The sequence below is a fragment of the Gadus chalcogrammus genome, chromosome 16 (assembly GCF_026213295.1).
Source record: "Gadus chalcogrammus isolate NIFS_2021 chromosome 16, NIFS_Gcha_1.0, whole genome shotgun sequence".
NCBI classification, from domain to species: domain Eukaryota; kingdom Metazoa; phylum Chordata; class Actinopteri; order Gadiformes; family Gadidae; genus Gadus; species Gadus chalcogrammus.
The window spans coordinates 13,244,705-13,266,674 of NC_079427.1; the positions used below are offsets into that span (position 1 = coordinate 13,244,705).

General features: G+C 47.8%; 2 protein-coding genes across 2 annotated transcripts in view; one reads left to right on the forward strand and one right to left on the reverse strand.

Annotated features, from left to right (window-relative positions):
- stard10 (StAR-related lipid transfer (START) domain containing 10) overlaps positions 1 to 1,892 on the reverse strand; it is a 12,759-nt gene extending 10,867 nt beyond the window's left edge. Inside the window, exon 1 of the mRNA XM_056611857.1 lies at positions 928 to 1,892. Within this exon, the coding sequence (XP_056467832.1) occupies positions 928 to 1,086 (159 nt within the window). The 5' untranslated portion in view covers positions 1,087 to 1,892. The remainder of the gene's footprint in view (positions 1 to 927) is intronic.
- A 2,724-nt stretch (positions 1,893 to 4,616) lies between these two features.
- The window catches only part of clpb (ClpB family mitochondrial disaggregase), a 23,149-nt gene continuing 5,795 nt past the window's right edge, over positions 4,617 to 21,970 (forward strand). The window contains exons 1-6 of the mRNA XM_056610797.1: positions 4,617 to 5,242; positions 5,725 to 5,776; positions 7,955 to 8,041; positions 13,676 to 13,779; positions 16,023 to 16,151; positions 21,302 to 21,429. Of these exons, the coding sequence (XP_056466772.1) occupies positions 4,789 to 5,242; positions 5,725 to 5,776; positions 7,955 to 8,041; positions 13,676 to 13,779; positions 16,023 to 16,151; positions 21,302 to 21,429 (954 nt within the window). The 5' untranslated portion in view covers positions 4,617 to 4,788. The remainder of the gene's footprint in view (positions 5,243 to 5,724; positions 5,777 to 7,954; positions 8,042 to 13,675; positions 13,780 to 16,022; positions 16,152 to 21,301; positions 21,430 to 21,970) is intronic.

The following is a 21,970-nucleotide window of genomic DNA, read 5'->3' on the forward strand; positions in this document are numbered from 1 at the left end:
GTGATGTCATATTGACATATAGGTATAGCCGCAGTTAGAGATTAAGGACCCACCCATAATCCAACTATTTCAATGTTTGTGCATGTGTGTGTGGAAGAGAGGGGAGCGAGGCGGGAGTTGGAGAAGGGATAGGGGAGGGAGAGAGAAAGAGAGAGAGAGAAAGAGAGAGAGAGAGAGAGAGAGAGAGAGAGAGAGAGAGAGAGAGAGAGAGAGAGAGAGAGAGAGAGAGAGAGAGAGAGAGAGAGAGAGAGAGAGAGAGAGAGAGAGGCAGGGTTAGAGAGAGGCAGGGTTAGAGAGAGAGAGAGAGAGAGAGAGAGAGAGAGAGAGAGAGAGAGAGAGAGAGAGAGAGAGAGAGAGAGAGAGAGAGAGAGAGAGAGAATAGAGAGACAGTATTAATTCTAAGTCACTTTGTTTGCAGAGCTATCATGAGAAGAAACACCTGTCTTGTCTAAGCAGATGCTAAGCAGTGCTCACACACACACACACCCACACAAACAAACATACACCACCTTAAGTACACATAGAATTTACTCAGAATATAAGGGCAAACAGTCCAACATGCTTCAGTTTACCTTCTGTATTTTGTCATTGAAATAAAAAGAACATGATGTGCAAGTTATGTGCAAGAGGCTGTCTCTGGACAATCACATGCTTTCATATGCTGCGCCTAAGCCTACAACTATCTGTTTAATATGACATGGTAACACACATATTATCACTGTCTAATTGAGGGTTATATAAAACTACTACTATGGACAATCTCTACCTGTCCTCTCTCTATATACATTCACATCAGCAGACCTGTAAATCTGCCTTTCATGGCATGGGACCATGTACTGTTCAGTGTTGACCTTCCACCCCAGACTGTTTCTGTAAGATGAACGAAATAGGGTTCAAATATAACGTTCAACGTTTTTTCGTTCTCACCTTGATCTTGTGGAGGGACCTTTCTTCATCCAAACTCTGGATCCACACCGTGGTGCCGGACTTGTTGTACGTCACATTCCAGCCCTCTTCACATAGACACTCCGCCTTGAAGCTGGCAAACGCCTGGTCATCCGGGATGGCAACACTCCCTCCAGACATGGCTTGTTACCGGGATACTCACCGGGGGACGGGTGGAGAGACAGGGAGGATGTAGGCCGGGGAAGAGATTCGCGGAAGAGGCAGGCAGTGAATCGGTAGAGACAAAAAAGCGGTACAGACCGGGCAGTAACGTCAGATCAGTTCAGAAACGGGAGAGCCAGCCAGCCGTATGCCTTCAAATGAGAATAACTTCTCTTATTACATTTCCCTCTCACGGGGGCCGTTTGTAGACTCAAGCTCCTCGACTGGTAGTCTAATCTGTGTATGCCCTCGTCAGACGAGGTATTCAGCGCTATGCACACAAACTCAGATCAAACAGTTTACTGTTCTGCACACACACACAGTAGCATATGCAAAATAACCCCTATTATGCAGCAATAATATGCTGTAAAAATGTTTTAAAAAATGAAGATATTCCCATCAATCGGGGTGAATGAAAGAAGTTTCGGTCAACTCAGGGTCCACACGACTCTTTTCAGCCCAAACATATGTTTTTCTTTCCGCGTTTCTTTCTCTTGCGTTGGTCTGGATATCTCTGGATAAAAAGTCGACGCAGGAAAGGTAGACGGTAGAGATGTGGCAGTTCAACGTGTCCTTCGGTCGGCGTAATTCTTTTTCAGCAATTCTCCATCGTTGCTTCTCTGTTGCAGGTGGTCGGAGATGCAGCAAAAAGGAGGAAAAGGAGGAGGAGAGGGAAGACAACCACGGTTGGCGAACGGATCGACTGTACGATTGACAACTCTAGGTGGGACCGCCCCCCGACCGTCTCTTTAAGTATCCGCACTGAGGCAACGCGCACACGACCTCCACGGGACAGGTTTTATTGAAATGGGGGCGCGCCCGGCTTCTGGCTCAACCTGTTCTTGGTTATCTCTCCATCTACAGTATCAATCTACCCCCCCACCCCAGCACCCCACCCCACACACATCCATCCATCCCCTCACACACACAAACCCCCCGCTCTCAAGGTGCTTATTAGTGCTATTGCTATGGCTCATGTCGCTCTTGGTCTACCGGTTTAACCCCATTCAAACAAAGCCTAACACACACACACACACACACACACACACACACACACACACACACACACACACACACACACACACACACACACACACACACACACACACACACACACACACACACACACACACACACACACACACAAAACACACTCACGACAATATCCTGCCCTTCAATGGGAGCATGAATAATGTAGAGCAGTGGTTTCCATCCTTTTCTGACACGTGATCCCAGCTCTAAGACCACATTTCTAGCGGCCACCAAATCTCTTAACTTTTGAGCATCTGCTTCTACAAAAAATAGTTTCTACCCAATCGACGTCAGCCGTTCAAGTTATTGCATCCCCCTACTGCAGACTAAGTGTTTGCTCAAGGCTATGACTTACTACGCTCTAGTAAACCGAAATTATGATATTAATGTGTATCCTCAGTTGTAACTAGTTCACCCCATAGCATTACACAGCGAGATTAAAAACCCATGTGTTATGCTGCAGACCTACATAACCCAATATATCATTATTTATATTTGTGTATGTTTGTGCCTCTTTCTATTGGCAGAATATAGGGAAACTATTATATCGAAACAGCATTTCTATTTGATGACGGCTATGGTGTCTGTGTGTGTGTGTGTGTGTGTGTGTGTGTGTGTGTGTGTGTGTGTGTGTGTGTGTGTGTGTGTGTGTGTGTGTGTGTGTGTGTGTGTGTGTGTGTGTGTGTGTGTGTGTTTGTGTGCAATGTAATAAATGAAAAATGTCATCACATAATCAGTAACATAACAATTTTATCTATCATAGAAGTGGAATCCAAGAAAGTAAACACACAATGCTAGTGCTTATATACAACTGGATGCTAGATATAGAGCAGTGGAGAACTTATGTGAAGGTTTCATGCATTTCTTTCCTGCTGCCTATGACCAATTCATCCTTCATGTCCTTGGCCATATATAACCCATAACCTGCCTCAGCAGGCCATGAAATAGTAATTAAATGTTGCACCACGTTTCTTTGAGATATTTTACTTTAGTGCCATCTGGCGGTCATTGGTTATAAAATGCAATAGTCACACAACGACTACTGTATAGCCCATCAAGTCCATCCTGCAGTGTGTTCCTTTGTACAACAGTCTTTTGAATGATACAAATTTTGAAACAATTGCAGCATAATAGAGAGTCAACAAAATGACACATAATAAGTCCTTCCATCAGCATGATTGTAATAATAAGGTGGGAGGAGCATAAGTATGAGAGGTATGACCAGTTGGAAAACGTAAACAGTATGATTGACAGCTATGAGTGGGACCGCCTCTGCAGGCTCTTTAAGTTACCACACTTATGCCACCCGCACACTCACAGCCTCCACGGGCCAGGTGTTATGATTATGATGGAAAAAATTTGCACTATTCCGAAATGGTTATCTAACCGTAGGGCTTACCCCCCAGCCTTTGTCTCTTTCTCAAGCTGCTTATTCAAGCTATTGGCTCTCATGTCACTCTTGGTCTACTGGTTTAACCCCCATGCAAACGGAACACACACACACGGACACACACACACACACACACACAAACACACACACACACACACACACACACACACACACACACACACACACACACACACACACACACACACACACACACACACACACACATACACACACACACACACACATGTGTGCACGCGCAGACCCACCTCTGTAACATCCCCTATAGGAGCATGATTAATGTATGACAATTATGAAAAATAGAGAAAAATCATCATAAACATGCTATAATAAACTCACGCTTGATATTGAAGTGTTCATTAGTTGTGATTAGTTCACCCATAGAATCACACAGCCCGATGGTTAGTCTGATAACCATTAGCTTGATTACTCCTCCAAAATCTAATCTAGCATTCAAATTGATATGTGTGAACTTGAGTGCCTCTGTCTATTTGCACTTTTGCAGAATAGGGGAAGTATTACTTGAAACTGCTTTTCTGGGTATGTGCCAGTCTATGTGTGTTGCAAGATATGTCTGGCCCATAACTCCTGTATTTATGTGCATCTATTATATCAAGTGTAATCACAAAATGCAACATTGCTGCTGAGAACTAAACTGGATGCTAGAGGTAGGCCTGTCGAGAATTTATATATTTCGACCTGATGCTTTCCTGCATTTATTGCACAGCATTGTGTCTTTATAAACCTGTTTTTAGACTTTATCCTGCTGCATAGACCATGTTTAACTCATAACCTGACCCAACAGTATATGAAATAGTAATTAAATGTTCGGATACTTTAGTGCCATCTGGCGGCCGTTTATAATAACTACTTTCACAAAACAACTTTATCCCATAAAATCCCTCCTGTATACCCTTTTTAATATTATTCAAAATTGATCAAATGTGTGGATACAATTTCAGAATAATCTAATGTCAAAACAATTACAAAGTGCTGTGCTAGAACAGCGCATGGTAGCAAAAAAGGAAATTGCTCGTTAACGAAACTACATTCCCCAGATGCCATTGCGCGTTCTAGTCACATCCAGCGTTGCATTGTCGTTGTTTTCGTTTCGCTGATGGTGTTTTGGTCTTCAACCTGGGTTCATCCTAAATGACGGGGAAATAACATCCGTGTACCTGCCGTTTTGGTGTGATTCTATTGACATATTACTATTACCGCCCACCGGTGAGTTTATCGCCATGTTGACATCAGTTCCTAGCAGGCTATTTATCCGAAGGTCGCGTAGCCTTTCACCATGTAGCCGGGTACTTCAGACGAGTACAAGTGATCGCAAAAGCCAAGGCCTAGGGAAAACAACTGACGCTAATCGTAACCCCATCGTTTCTACCTCCCGCGTCTCAAGAAAAGCTATCCTTGCCGAAGAGCCTAAAAATGCTAATGTTAACCCGGTGGTGCAGTACCACCACATTGCCACAAGGTGGCTCTCAAACCTTGAGAACCGCCGTGGTTCTTGGGCAGCCTTGGCCAGCAGTGGGCGCAATAACAGCCAATACTGGGAGCAGAGTGGACGAGATGGCGGAGGACAAGGTCAGGGCAAAAGTGGGGGACTTAACCCATATGGCTTGGCCTCTGCCGGCGTATTGTCTGCTGCAGCTGTGGCCTTTTGTCTGAAGAAAGACTCTGATAACAAAGGTATGTGGCAGTTGTATAAATTGTGTGTGTGTGTGTCCATGTAGTCTGGCTATTGCAAGACCAAGCTCAATCGTAGATTGAACCTTGGTCTGGGGAAGCTGCTGTCATTTTCTTCAGCACAAGAGGCGTGATCAACGGGCCTAGTTCAACTGACTCTGTATCCAATTGGCTGCTTGTCGTCGCTTCCCTGTCGTCATTGTGTTAACCAGACAATAGGGGAAAAGCCAGATTGGTGTTTGGCTCCCGCAAAAACGTATCGGAACCAGAAGGAAATGAATTGCTCTTCTCCCGAGCTTTGTGCAGGGCATGGACCTATTAAAGGTGCAGGGCGAGCTCAAATCGCTGGCAGAACAGGCGGGGCTACCCAGTCTAATGTCCATGTCGATGTTGTATGCTTTTTCACTGAGATGATGGTTATAAATGCAGAATATATTGTCCCATCTGTCAATGATTTCATGACCTTGATGTTTCTGCACTTTAAGGTGATGCACTTTTAGAGGCAGCAAGGACCAATAACTCCCAAGATGTTACCAGGTAAAATACACACACACACACACACACACACACACACACACACACACACACACACACACACACACACACACACACACACACACACACACACTTTAAAATCAGGAGAGCAATATAGCAAGGAGGCACTCCTCCACTGAGTAGTAACAACATGCAGAGTGTGAGGAGTGCAGGGGGTGATTCAATAGGGAGCAATAAGCTGGACAGCACTAGTAGTGTTAGTATTGTTGTAGTCCAAATAGCAACCACTAGATGGAGCCTGTGTATCGTCTCTGGGGTTGTGTGAACCTTTATATTAGACTGAAGTGGTGTATTTTAAAATGCAACAAAATTAGGTAATTGAAGAAGAGCGGTCCCTCAGCCACATTGAGCCCTGCAGTTAGCGTTACCATAAGACCTTGCGGTCTGTATCTCTACTCTGTCTTTTGACTAGGCAGCCTTTCACCCGAGGCAATTCACCCTTCATTTAGCCCTCCATGTAACACACACACACACACACACACACACACACACACACACACACACACACACACACACACACACACACACACACACACACACACACACACAAATTGATCTTAAACTCAAACACAGTCCTATGTGTTTTCCCATCACCCCAAGAGCTAGTCTCCCAGAACAGGTCCATAACAACGGGGGGTGTGTGTGCGTGTGTGCGTGTGTGTGTACTCATTTGAATGTACACACCCTAATACTTTAACCAACATGAAACTTGATTTTCACTGACTGAAAGTAGACATGAGTGTAAAGTATAGTAATCAGTTGAACATATTGTACTAACAGGTTTATAATGTTCCCATAAACACAGAGATTGCTGTGTTAATCCATACAGAGGCCACGCATGAATTTCCAAAAGCCACACACACACACACACACACACACACACACACACACACACACACACACACACACACACACACACACACACACACACACACACACACACACACACACACACACACGTGTATTCACACGTAGGTCTGAGTGAGACACGTGTTGCTTCATGCACCGCGGAGCTACAGGTCTTGTGTTACCGGCTCTGAGGGGGCAGATGGCGAAGGTGACAGCAGAGTTAAGTTCAGACAGACACACAGACGAGCAGTTAGCCCCGACAGCCACAGATGTGTTAAGTGTTTTGGTTGAGTTGTCCTCCGCGATGGGGGTGTCAGGTGGGAGTCTGTCCAAAGACACTGGATGCGAGGTGGGGGATTTTGGTATTTTTTGGTTCTCCACTGGGGTTTCAAGGAGGACTGCTTCGCAACAACAGTTGTTTAACAGCTGGAGCCAGGAGGACGCCAGACGGAGCACCTTTACGCACCAGATGCTCTTTTTAAAAAAATATATGAATACAGATTTAATGAAGCAAGCAAACCCTAAATCTGTCATTGTAAAGAAAAATAAAAAATGTATGACACCATAGCCGTCATTCAAACAGTATCTGCATCTGCCTTACCAAAAAGATGATTTGGCCCCTACCACTGTTCCCTTCCACATAATTCTGAGGGGGCATTGGGACATTCAAACAACCATAGAAAGCACCGAGGCAACTAGCGCATTCTACTGAAACATCCCCACAGAAAGGAGAGGGCTGTGGGGAAGAAAAGAGCAGGGAGACCAGACGGGAGGCCACCGTGTTGACGGTAAACAAACGACACTGTCTGCCGGTCAGACCCAGGAGGGGACGGACAGATCGCTTTCACACTGAGCGCTAGGATACTCTCGTACCTGATGTCATACCCTCAGGGGCTCAGAGCATAGGCAACACACACCTGTCTCACTCTCACACACACACACACACACACACACACACACACACACACACACACACACACACACACACACACACACAGGCACACAGGCACACAGGCACACAGGCACCAGCACAGGCCTATGGGGATGTGGACGGAGAGACAAAAGAGAAGAGACTCTGAATCCATTTGCTGGACCATTCTGTTGCTACGGAACCAGCAGTTTACTTGTCCACATGCAGCAGATTGACATTTCCCATCGTTTCTTATTGATGTATAGTAATGATGAATCCTAACTACAGCCAAACTCAATAAAAAAATGCCTAATTGGAATAAGCAATTGTACAACTCGTTAGCTGCTGGAGTTGAGTCGATGGCCAATCATAACCATTTCCTGTTTCCTGTTTGCCATCAGGTTGCTGCAGGAGGGAGTGGACCCCAACCACCGTCACCGTCTGGGCTGGACCGCTGTCATGGTCGCAGCCATGAACCGCCAACACAGGTCTGAGTGTGTGTCTGTGTGTGTGTCGTCTGTCTTTGTATGCATCCGTATCCCCCACACACACACACACACACTACACTCTGTGTAGTGTGTGCACTATTTGTGTGATTATTTATGTGGTGATCATATTTTGTGTGTTTGTGTCTCTATATGTGTGTGTGTGTGTCTGTATGCATGCAACGGAGCCCTGCCCATAGCCCATTTGCTACAGTAGGTCTTCTGAAGTGCAGAGAGTGTCTTTCAGGCTGGCAGACGGTCTTTACCCACAGCCCCATCCCTCAATCCAGGCAAATTAAATTAGCCCCCGTGGCCCCCAGAACACACACAACACCGAGAGGGGCTGAGGTTAAGGCCTGGTTAAATCCAATTTACAAGAATGGGATTTTTTCTTTCTCCTCAAATTCAGCCGCTTTTTGGAAAGACATTTAGGAGCTGGGCTCTGAAAATGAATTAGAAATGCACCCGGTAGCCGTTGAAACCATTTTTTTGAGGGATTGTAACTTCAGTTAATACTGCGAAAAACACCCTGCTGACCCAGAGTCCAATGCGTAAAATAAGAAATGTCCATAGTAAAGGGAATAAACACTAGCAAACAGGTACAGACTAATCTCAGCCGACTATTCAATATGCCTTTGTATGCAGGGACATGGTAGATCTTATTTATTCGGTAATGGGAAATTCTTTCAATATTTGATATGGTTTCATTGTATTACTGTCTAAGCCTACTACTTTTTGTCATCTCATATTCCAGAATCACTCAATGAGTGACTCAATATTTTTGGCTCGAATTTTGCAGTTTTTTTGCTGGCTATAGATCCTCTCAGCTTACTGCCTCTGGAACATTTGACTGCTTGCTCCTTTTTCAGTAATTTTGTGTGTGAGAGTGTGTCTGTGTGTTTGCAAATGTGACATCTGTTTGATGTATGCCATCTGTCATGTGTAAAGTGATGCGTTGCTCTGTACACTTTGTTACAAATATTGTGTGTGTGTGTGTGTGTGTGTGTGTGTGTGTGTGTGTGTGTGTGTGTGTGCGCGTGTGCGCGCGGGGTGTTCCAGTGAGTGTGTGTGTGCGTGGGGTGTTCCAGTGTGGGTATGTGTGTATTATGAGTGCTATAACTCAGCCAGCCGGTGACAATCCTCAGTGTCTCATCCCATCCTCCAAGCCCCAAGTGAGCCCTCACCACTTCAGGAAAGACAAAACACACACACACACAAACATACACATACTATGCACGTACACACACACACACTCATTACTCTCTCTTTCTCTCTGCCCCTCTCTTTGTCTTTCCCCCCATTTTCTCTTTCTCTCCTTGTCTCTTTCTTTCTCTCTCTCTCTCTCTCTCTCTCTCCTTCCCTCTCTCTGTACCTCTTCCCCCCATTTTCTCTTTCTATCCCAATCTATTTCTCTCTCCCTCACTACCTTTTTCTCTCTCTCTTGTCCCTCTCTACTCTCTCACAAACACCCAGCCATTGCTCTCTCTGCACGCCAACCTCCATCCAGCAGGTCCACACACACATCAAGCCCCCCCCCCCCCCCCCCCCCATGAAAAATCATAACTCCACAGCGGCGGTTGCTTACTCGGTCACACGAGCCGTTACTCTCCGCCGTTAAGTGAAAAGCGGCGGGATCGTTACTCAGGAACACACTCTCTGTCCCTCCCGCCGCGAGGCTGAGAGTCTGCACCGCCCGCCGCTGACAAAGTACCGCTAGTCGTCCTCCTCCTCACGCCGGGGCCCGCAGAGATACAGGTGATAAGGGTACGCCCTGTTGAACGCCCAACACCGGTCCTCCCCAGGCCGCTCACGATGCTCTACGGGAAACAGGGATCCCAGGACAGATCAGCAGTGGAGCACAGTATATGAAAGCGCGAGATCTCTTCTCGGCTTTCGTTCGATACAAAATGCATCTACCTCTCTGAGCCCATGAGCAGATATAGTTTCTTCTTCTTTGTGAATGAGAGGGGGCACTTTGTCAGCTTTAAGCGTTTTAAACGAGACACTCCCTCTTAAGCTCCAGCCTATTTTTAATTGTCTAATTTGTCTAAGTAATATGCTTGGTGTTGGAGTTGTGTTTGGTGTGTGTATAAATGACTTATATGTGCTTGTGGCGGCGTTCCTCAGGTTTAATTTGTTTCCACATAATAAGGACAGTGTTGTATGCCTTTTGCTGCGAGGGCGATCACCGTCTTCCCAAATCGGGGGAACCTCGAGTTTAAGAGGTTTAACAAGAGGCTGGGCGGTCCCGGCCTGCGGCGCACAGACCGCCGACAGGATCGGCGGGGTGGGGGGCGCAGCGGAAGGGCGGGGCACCCATGGGTGCTCGGGCGGAGAGGGACGGGGTCGTGTTTGCTTAGCTTTGATGCCTGGTCAAACGACGCGGGATGCACGGGGGGGGGCCCGGCCTCTCGCTGTTTGCACTCTCTAACCCCACAATGGCCGCCTCCATCCCTGCCCCTCGGCCTCCTCTGCCCCCCTCCTTTCATTCACGTGCACAAAGAGGGCCCGGCCGAGCGGAACGCCTGGTGACCGTTCGGTGGGCCGAGCCTCCCGTCTGAGACGACGGGGGGGGGGGAGAGGGAGAGAGAGAGAGCGAGAGCGCGTGAGGGTTATTTCTAATACAGCGAGGTGGAGTGGGATTATGGCGGGGAGGCCTGGATGATCTGGGATGAAGGGTTTACGGTGGTCGGGTGAGGAGCGGCCGACTGTTGAAGGAGTCATATCATTCGTCACCAATGCGGCAGTAGGGCGGTGATGAAGGGTTCCTGCTGGCGTCAGGGCTCTCTGATAGGTTCCCTTCCGTCTCTGCTCAGTGGTACAGCAGCAGGCGTGCACACTGCACACACGCTAATTCACATTGACACCAAGATTAATATTGGACTCAAGCGAATTCACAACAAATTTAAAATACATGAAATAATACACATCAGAATCACTACCTAAATACACTGGGAGTAAGATATATACTTACTTTATTCAATCGCAGACTGAAACCTTGGGTTAATTCGTGGTAGGATTGTGTGTGTGGTCGTCTTACACCTTTATCGCCACACTAATCCTCCACTCTTTGTGAATCAATCAATGGATGGATGGATGAATGTCCAGCTGTTGAGCCACTGGTGCCCCCCCTCATCCCCCCGTCCCCCCCTGCTTGTGGGCCGAGTGCCCTGGCTGCAGGTGAGTCGAGGTCAAGTGGGGGGGTCTGCGTCTGGGCCAGGTGCTGCGGGACACGGTTGGTCAGCTCAGCTCCGGTGTCTGTCCTGCAGAGGTCAAGCGGAAGCGTCTGCTTCCTGCTCTCCCCTCCAGGGCAGGCCTGGGAATCTAACACCCGCATCAGGAGGCTGGACACTGGCCGTGATCTAACCTGGAGGGTCACTCATGCTGCTGTGCTGCCTGCACCTGTTTAAGCAGGCGGTCAGCCCTCCCCAGGGACAGGGGGGTGGTCAGAGGAAATGGGTTGGGCAGGTGCAGGGACGGCAAGGTGTTTTGGTTGGATGGGAGACGATACATCAGAAATCTTAGTATCGGCCATTGACACTTGTGTTTCCATGAGCAAGTCATTTCGTATCCAAGTAGTACCAGCCCACATTAAAGGCGTTTATTCAAACCCTGGTTTTCGTGGGGTACATTTAGATCATTTCTTTTTTTGCTTTTCACTTTCTTTTTGTTGTTCTCTTCATCTGAGCGAAATTAAGCTTGCAAAAAAATGTAACACTTTATCATCCTTGCTGTAGTTGATTTGCAGTGGAAACTGCATTGTGAGAACCCATTGTCTGATGTGTTTGCCCACTCCTTGTTTGACTTTCTCTCAGCCGCTGATTAAAGTAAGTAAAGTTTGTGCCAAGTCCTCTAGTCCAACCGTTAACATTGTTACCGGTTAGCCTTCAATGAGTGCTGCAGCTCCCTAAACAAAGTTAGCCACTCGATCATCAGTCGATTAGCAACAACGATAAACTGCTCACACAAGCTCATCAGCCTTTGGAGGCTCCTTGATAATTAAATCCTCCTTCCTTTCATCTTTTCTTCTGCCCAACTGTCTTTTCATCATCCCCCTCCCTCCTTCCTCTCCTCTTGCTCCACCCCTCCCCCCCACAACATTTCCTTCCTCTCTTTATCCCTCGCTGTTTACCTTTTCCGACGCTGTTAACCCCTTTCAGGCCCACCTCCTGTCTTCTCACCCTCCTGCCCAGCTCTGTGTGTGTGTGGGAGATGCACAATTGCCTGTTTGTACAAGTGCTTGCAAGGGTCATCCCGGGCCCCGCCCCCAATTCTGATACAGTAACAAAAGAAGGAGCCCCCCCCCCCCCCCTCTATCTCAAACCCAGTACTTCTGTACTAGGGCTGCACCATGTCTGCCCACACAACAATCTATGACACACACATACAGAAATGGCTACAGTGTATAAAACGTGCTTCTGCCAAATGTCATATACTAAATCAGATAAGTCAGGATAAAACCGGATATAATCATATTCTATGATTCAGCAAAACGCACTCCAGCCTATATCTGCAAAGAACCAAATTGGGAGCTGTGTACGCCATTTGAAACCAATATTTACATATTCATTGTCTTTTCCATAGCAGTAGTAGTGGAATTGGCTTCTGGAATAGCTGCACCAGTTGTGGTTACACGTAGCTATATGGAAGAGCAGTTAACATTTCTTTGATTAACATTGGCCTCCCCATTGTGGAATTGGCATTCATTGTTACTGGGTGGGGCATTCAGGGTTAAAGTCAAAGTCATAGCTCACGTTCAGGGTGGTAAGGCTAAGTGTGTGCGTGTTAGTGTGTGTCCACCTGGATTGTCCGTTAGGTCACAGTGACTGGTGTTGCCGAGGTTTTTGGTGTTTGTTTAATAGGACGGTGCGGTGCGCTCCAGTGAAGGACTACACCCACGCACACCAAAACACACACACACACACATGCATACGCACGCTCACACACACACCAGCCACCATACCAGAACCAGCCATCCACCTACCCATTGTGCCGGAAATGAGCCAGACCCTTTTACTATCAATGTACTCACACAAGTATGCACATCTTGCTGAATGGACAAACACACACACAGAAACACACAGAAACACAAGAAACACACAGCCACACATGCATGCACACACACACATGCACACACACACGCACACACACACACACACACACACACAGACACACAGACACACACACACACACACACTGGGTGCAGGGTAGGTAGCCGTGGTAACTGGGAAGCCTTATCAGTGACTTGTTGAAGAATGGCAGTGCTTTTTTGCAAAGGTATGCATTTTCATTAGACTCAAATCGTATGCTGACACCCTGGCCTTGCGGGGTGTTTGTGTGTGTGTGTGTGTGTGTGTGTGTGTGTGTGTGTGTGTGTGTGTGTGTGTGTGTGTGTGTGTGTGTGTGTGTGTGTGTGTGTGTGTGTGTGTGTGTGTGTGTGTGTGTTGTTTGTGTGTTGTTTGTGTGTATGAGTGGAGGGGGGGAGGGGGCTTTCTTTAGTCTGCTTTGGGTCATAGATTTTCTAGTTTGTTTCTATCTTCTACAGAGAGTTTTGCCATAATATGTGAGCCTATTATTAGTTTGAATCTCAACGATATTGACTAGATGCTGGTGTTTGTGTGTGTGTGTGTTTTCCAGTGTTGTGAAGGTCCTGCTGGACGCTGGGGCTGACCCCAATGCTGGAGACGATTTCAACAATGTTTACGACACATCACGGGAGAAAGGCATCCACTCGCTAGAAGGTAAGCCCCCTGTGTGTGTGTGTGTGTGTGTGTGTGTGTGTGTGTGTGTGTGTGTGTGTGTGTGTGTGTGTGTGTGTGTGTGTGTGTGTGTGTGTGTGTGTGTGTGTGTGTCTTCAAGCGCCTGCAATTCTCAGGGTTGTTATATTACGCATATGAATCCTAACTGCAGCAAAAAAAAACGTTACGAGGCATTAGCATTTGCATAAACATTAGCATATACGTACATGTTTCATTTCTTCCATATTATTTTATTTATTTTGTGATGCATGGTGTATCTTTTATTTGTGTCTTTTTTTCCCATCCCAGCTAAGACACACACAAGCGCGCACTCACGCACACAAACACACACACACACACACCCAAACCCCCCCTCATTGTGTTTCGGCAGACATATTTATATGGGTTATGTATATTGCAGACATTTATATGGCTGTCAGGTTTGGGTCCGCGTGGGGGCCGCCGCGGCGTGGGGAAGCATTTCCCAGACGCACGCTGATGGATGGGCTGGAGGGGTCTGTGCGACGCTTTATTGGGTTAGCTATGATTATCCCGCCCAGACAGCACAGTCACACACACACACACACACACACACACACACACACACAGACACACAGACACACACACACACACAGACACACACACACACACACACACACACACGCATAAAAGAACACTGCAGAGGAAGACTGCAAGAGAAAGAGAGTTCGGGGGGGGGGGGGGTGTGTGTGTGTGTGTGTGTGTCGAGGGGGGAGGGGTGGGGGTGGATAGAGAAAGGGGAAGACTGATGAAGGAAAGGAGGAGAAGAGAAGTAAGGGAAAAGGGGGTTGAGGAAGGGAAGGAGAGAAGGGCGCAGAGCACAGAGGACGCCCCAGTAGAGCGGGAGTGGGGGGGGGCGCAGTAGAGGAGAAGTGAAGGGCTGTGAATGAGGGAAGGTAGGACGTTTATATGGGGGGGGGGGGCTAGATGGAATCAGAGGACTTTATGAGAGGAAGAGGAGCTGGATGTTGTCTTCAGGAAAGATTTGAGGACGACAAGAAGGGCAGGGGGGGGGGGTGATTCAGAGTAGAAGGAGGGAGTCTTCAGGAGAGAGCAGGATAAGACTACGGTGTGGTTCGAAGGTCTGGGAGCTAATGTCCTGGTCGGTGATGTCATCAGCGCACGCCAGGCCTGGTGCTGGTCCGGTGATGGTAACACTAGACCAGGGGGAGCTGGACCTGAACGCTTGGCCAGCCCCGACCAGGGCGGAGGGCTGGGGGGGCTTCCTATGAAATGAATTAAACCAAGACCAACATCAGTCGGTTCCTCAGCCTCAGACAGCTTTTGGAGACGGGCGTTTTGTCTTTTCCTTTCTGAGATACTGAGAGAGAGCTGCTCCCCTTCCACTGTAAATGTCACATTAGGATGAGCCTCTGATATCAACGTCTTTTTTTTCGCCTACTTTTGGATTTATGGTTTATGCTTGGGACTAATTTTCTCATTTGGTTGGGCGCAAACAATAGATATAAGAGCAACTGCAAAATGTTTTTTTGTGAATATATGCATGCATTACAAAGGATGAAATACAACTTTTCTTATTGTTTTGTGTTCTGCTGCTCCACCCTTCTCCTTCTCCCTTCTGCCTTCTTTCACATTATCCTGTCTGTCATTCTTACACTGTCTGCTTCACTTCCTTCCCTAATTCATTATTATTCTCTCCCTGTCTCTCTGTCTCTGTCTCTGTCTCTGTCTCTCTCCGTCTCCCTCACCCCCTGTCTCTGTCCCCTTTTGTCTCCGTCTCTCCCCCTCCCCCTTTGTCTCTCTCTCTCTCCCACTCTCTCTCTCCCTTCCTCTATCCCTCTCCTTTCCCTCTCTCTCTCTCTCTCTCTGTCTCTCTCTCTCTCTCTCTCTCTCTCTCTCTCTCTCTCTCTCTCTCTCTCTCTCTCTCTCTCTCTCTCTCTCTCTCTCTCTCTCTCTCTCTCTCTCTCTCTCTCTCTCTCTGTCTCTCTCTCTCCCTCTCTCTCACTTTCTGTCTCTCTCCCTCCCTTTCTCTCTTTTTCTACCTCTCCCCCTCTTTCTCTCCCTCTTCCTCTCTCCCCCTCTCTCTCTCGCCCTCTCCCTCTCTCCCCCTCTCTCCCTTTCCCCCTCTCTCCCTCTCCCTCCCCTCTCCCTCTCTCTCTCCCTCCCCTCTTCCTCTCTCTCCCCCTCTCTCCCTCTCCCTCTCCCTCTTCCTCTCTCCCCCTCTCTCCCCCTCCCTCCCTCCCCAGTGCTGGTGTCCAGGGAGGATGAGTTCAGCAGCAGGCTGAGCAGCAGAGCTGGGTTCAGGGGCTGCACGGCCCTTCACTACGCCACGCTGGCCGACGACCTCCGCACTGTCTCCATGCTGCTGGAGGCTGGTAGGACCCCACCCCTCCAATAACACCACCACCACAAGCGCACCACTAATCCCATCCACTATATTCGTTCTGTTGGTGTGTTTTTGTTTTTTTCATACTCCGATTATTAAATGGGGACAGGCTGCCATTTCACATTTCACACACACAATTTAAATAATTTAACAGTGGTTGAATTGTATAGCGCTGTTGTGGGTTATCAAACACAGCAGAGGGACTACGTAGAAGGGATACTTCAGAATGGCCGTAACACACGCTAGTGATGTTTCCCCTACCCACACAATGATGACTTTTGGAGTCTTTTGAGGCCTGAGGTTAATGGGCAAGATTTGTTTCTGTCCTGGTTGAATTAGACTAGCTCTCTGTTTCAAACATAGCTCTTGGGTGGTGTAATTTGGACCATAAAACAAATCAATGATCGAACTACTGCATATTTCTCTGAGGGATATCAAAGTGAAATGTAAACATATGCGGGCTTCAAATCAAAATTAAATATTAAAATTGCATGCTTAGCTTTTACGCATGCATGCAATACAGATTTTTCAGATTTGACGTTTTGGTTTTTGCTAGCAAATCGATGCTAAAATTGTTAACATGAAGATAATCTACAAATATTAATTGCTAAATACAATGAGGTCAAATTACTAATAATCAACATTGTTGTGGGTGTTTTCAAATACAAGGAGCTTCCCTTAAACTAATTATTAATTAAGGGTATAGTAATGATTAAAACTACAACACAACCCAAATATCACAATCTTACATTCATTACACTTGGCTGAGACTAAATACCATGTGCAGTTCTGGGTAAATGAGTCGCAATATGCAGATATGCAGCTTTGTGTGAGGAAAAGTAATAACTATTCAATAACGCGTGTAATCTGTTTGTTATCCAGATTAATGTTATTTCTCATTGGAATATCCAGCTGTAGGCAATGTTGCCTTTTAAAAGTGGAACCCCTCCCCCACCCCAACCCAAGTAATATAACAAGCATTAGAAATTGATCACCACACTCGCACCTGTCCTCGATTCACCATCATATTGCCCTCTCTCTCTCTCCCTCTCTCACTCACACACACACACACACACATAGGCCCTGGGGGCTGCCCCCCCTCCCCCCCTCTGTTTCCAGGCGAACTGCTCCTAAACAAGGCCGTCCTTGTTGAACTGTGACCACAGCACCAAACACGCCCTGGGGGTGAAACCACAGGGTGTGTGGGTGTGTGTGTGCTTAGGTTTTTACATCTACGTTACTGCTATAGAAAGCTGTTACAGAAGCTGCCCGAATCGACTAGCATTTGTATCCAAGAGATGCTTATTGGGAATCGTCTCTGCATCGCTAGAAAGGGTTCTGTACAGTTCTGACCTCTCTGCTAGGGCTCTGGTACTTGAAGGGATACACCCTTTACAGCATTGGTTGTCAACCGGTCTAGCCTCAGGACCCACATGAGTCATTAGTCATTCAGTCACAACCCGAAAGTAAAAAAGATATTTAACCGATAACCAACCATAATACCCCATCAACAGTGCCTCCACTTACTGTTAAAACATTGAGCCAACAAAAAGCTGTGATCATTTTTACCAAACTCAATTAAATAGTAAGCCCTTGAAGCATGAATTACCATTGACACATTATTTAATTCATGGGCTTCGTTGTAAAGATTAAGGTTTGCTCTGCGACCCACTCAAAAATGACCTCACGACCCACTTATATATCTCATGAACCACCAGTAGAGAATCACTGCTTTAATGGGTCTTGAGATTGTATCTCAATGTCCAACACAAACACACACACACACACACACACACACACACACACACAAACACACACACACACACACACACACACACACACACACACACACACACACACACACACACACACACACACACACACACACGTGTTGTAGGTTTGATTCCTCCTTTTAGCCAGACACCTAAGAGACAAGCTGCTGGTTACCGCATTGCCAGGCTTAAACACGGCCACGCTTAAATGTGCGAGTGCACGGCCGCCTTTAAAGGGAGGCTTCACCTGTTAAAGCGCCAGGCCTCATAGCGGCCAGAGAAGCGTTATTCAAATGCAGACCATTCTTCCATTTAGTTTATGATGGATGGCGCGCCCACTGTCCAAAACCTCTGTCTCCATCTCGTCCCTCTGCCACATCTATCTGAGCACTTTGCATAACTAAGCAATCCCCTCCCCCCCACCCTGCTCTGCTAACACAATCAAACATCCCACAGAGGCATTTTTTGTATTAAAAAGGTAAGAAACTTCACAAAGACGGGGACATTTGTTTTAGGCAAATCCTATTAAAAAAAAAAAAAAACAGACTCCTCGTTTGCCGTCCGTCTGGAAGGCGCCAGCATCAAGGCCAATAACGACAAAACTGTGATATCATGTACTCGCTCCGTCACACACACACACACACACACACACACACACACACACACACACACACACACACACACACACACACACACACACACACACACACACACACACACACACACACACACACAGTGTGTGGAGATAGAGAGCTAGTGGCCTGACTTATTTCAGACATGATGGAACACAGAGATTCTATGTACGATGTTTTGGGCTCTGTTCCTCGTCTCTGCCCATCCTATCGTTCACATCTATCCCTCCCTCCTCCACGTTTGTGATCCATCTTTCCTGCTCAGCCCTCCATCACGCAGGACATAATAAACGGCCATACCTTTAGGACGTGTGTGTGTGTGTGTGTGTGTGTGTGTGTGTGTGTAGACCTAGGTGTGTATGTGAATGTATGCACAAGAAGGTGTTAAGCTCTAGCTGGGTCGGGGGGGCCTGTATGTGTGTGAGTGTGTGTGCACACGTCCTATAGCCGGTTATTTCCCCTGTGTGTGTGCTTGAGTGTCACACGAGCAGCGTTGGCTGCGCTCTCTTGGCCCGAGCGTGCCCTGGGCCCGGACCCTCCATCCATCACCGGTCTCCTGGCCGACCCTCAGGCACCCTTCCTGCCCACGGCCCCCAAGCCCGCATGGGGACCCCCTCCTCAGTGCTCAGGCCCTCCACCGGGCCCTTGACCGCAGGCGGGGGGCTGGTAGGAGGCGGAAGGACACACACATAGACACACAAACACACACGCACACACACACATATATACACACACAAAGAGCGGCAGGGGTTCCCTCCCAGCCATTGCGTTGAAAGTGGGGGGAGCGAAGGGGAGGAGAGCGTAGGAGGGGCCTAATAGGCATAACTAAAGAACTGCTAATGATAGGATCATCTGGGTGCCTGTCTGTGTGTGTGTGTGGGGGGGGTGGTGGGCTGGGTCAGCATGTGTGTGTGTGTGTGTGTGTGTGTGTGTGTGTGTGTGTGTGTGTGAGAGAGAGTAAAGACGAAGCAACAGTGGAGCTAAGTGTCGTTAGTGTTGATCCTGTTATAAAGTGCTCTGGCCCAGAGGGCTGGCCCGATATTAAAGCCCTAAATGATGCTATTTATTATGTCCAAGGTGGGTGGGTGGTGTGGTTGTGTCTGTGCGTGTGTCTGTGCGTGTGTGTGTGTGTGTGTGTGTGTGTGTGTCAGTGCGCATGTTGGTTTATTGCATTTTTCACTTGATGTTCAGGCGGTGTGTGTATTGTTGTGTGGATCAATAGCTCTGAGAGCAGGACAACATTTAGGTGTATATCAATAATCAACACAGTGATTATTACTCTGCAGCACGGTTGCCAGGATTGGAACCCACACCTTGTATGGATTACTCGCTTTGAAGGAAGTCTAAAGTCGCTCGGACCGTGTGTGATTTCAAATATACAGTATATACTGAGAATGAGTCTCATGGTGACCAAATAACATTGCTCACTATGGAAAAAGTGTTTGAACTGAAACTGGTTTCGAGCCGTCATATTCATGTTCAAACTTTAAACATTAAAACGCACATCAGGGTTTTAGCATCCATACCAAGGAAAACAATATACACAACAGTGTGTTTGCCTCTATACAACTGCGGTTATAGATCGGTTGTTCACAGATATCCGCTCAGTATTCAGCCGATTGAACACTGAGTGCTACCAGTGCGATTATTAACAATCATTTAATCATCAAAACAATTATTTTCCTCCGTCCCTTTTATAAAGCGTGTCACTTGTAGGAGGGGATCACCGTCGTGAGCCTTTAGCCAGATAGAGGGGCTCGAGGTCTGTGTGGAGGCGCGTGTGTCCGGGAGGCCATCAGGGTTAGGACGTCCTGCCCCGGTCAGGGCAGAAGGCAGCTGCTAAGCACCGCCACTGACAACCCTACCACGGTCCTGACACACACACACACACACACACACACACACACACACGTCACACACACACACACACACACACACACACACACACACACACACACACACACACACACACACACACACACACACACACACACTCACACACACTCGAAGCGCGCGCACCGACGGACGCGACGTAGCTCCACGCGCCTGGCGCCCGCTGCGTCTTATTGACCCCTCAGTCCCGTCAAAGAACATCAATTCACGCTCTCTAAAGGATCCACCGGTTTGGTCATCTTATATTGACGTCTTTAACCCCTCCCCACTGTGCAGAAGTGTGTGTTTTATCTGCAGCCGTGCCCCCTACCCCGTGGGGTGTATGGAGAGCGGGGGGAGTCAGGGGGCGTGGAAGCGGATGTAGGGGGTCAGAGGGTAGTGTGTAAGGATCGGCACGTGTTGCAGATATGGGGACCCCCCCCCCCCCTGCCGGGCCATTCTAGGGCCAAAGCGGTCGCAGTGACTGGGGACCTTTCACCCCTCACCTGACTGTGCTGCATCGACGTCCCGCCCCCTCCCGCCGGGCCCCTGCATGGGGCTCCGCTGGCGCCAATCACATGGATAATGTGGGGAATCTGAGACACAGAGGAGAACATAGGGTCAGAGATACAACAGCAACCGGGTGTGCACTTCCTTTGCTCATTTACTCTTTTATTAAAGAAAACGAGGGAAAGCAAGAAAAGTAGTATTTTGTGTATAAACTGTATGTAATGTGTGTGTGTGTGTGTGTGTGTGTGTGTGTGTGTGTGTGTGTGTGTGTGTGTGTGTGTGTGTGTGTGTGTGTGTGTGTGTGTGTGTGTGTGTGTGTGTGTGTGTGTGTGTGTGTGCTTCCGTCCATGCAGGTGCCAACCCCCTGCAGACCAACGGTTTGGGACATGCTCCGCGCTCCTACGCCAAGGAGGGAGAGCTGCACAAAGTCCTGCAGGAGTGGGAGGGCAAGGTACAACACACACACACACGCACACACACAGTCATTCAATAATTCCACTCATTCCTATCTTATCCATGCATTGGTGCAGATTTGAAGCATTTCCCATTCACTGGACCTAATGACACAGCAAATGAGCTCGGTTACATCTGTATGCTGATCCTACTTGCTAACGCAGCCATTCAAACACACACACACACTCCCAGTGTGACGTCCCCTCAGGTGGTCTGTGTTACTGGGCAGGCTGAGTGACGGGTGCTATTGAGCAGCAGAGAGGTGGAGGCTGGGCCCAGGACGGTAGGGGTTAACTGGGGTTAAAACACGTGCTGAAGTCAGGTCCTCTCGGGTAAGGCCAGATGAAGCCCACATGACCAACAGCAACATGTCAATTGAAAAACCCCAAAACGGCAAGGAACGGACAATAAAGCACGTAGGAACAGCCTCTTGTGCACCGGGCTGTCTCGTCACGCTAGTGAAATTAGTCTTTGATGAAACGCTTGAATAGTGACCCGGCACTTTAGTTTCACGCTTTTAGAAATGTGACGCCATGAGGACAAGACATGAATATAGAGTGCGATCAGAA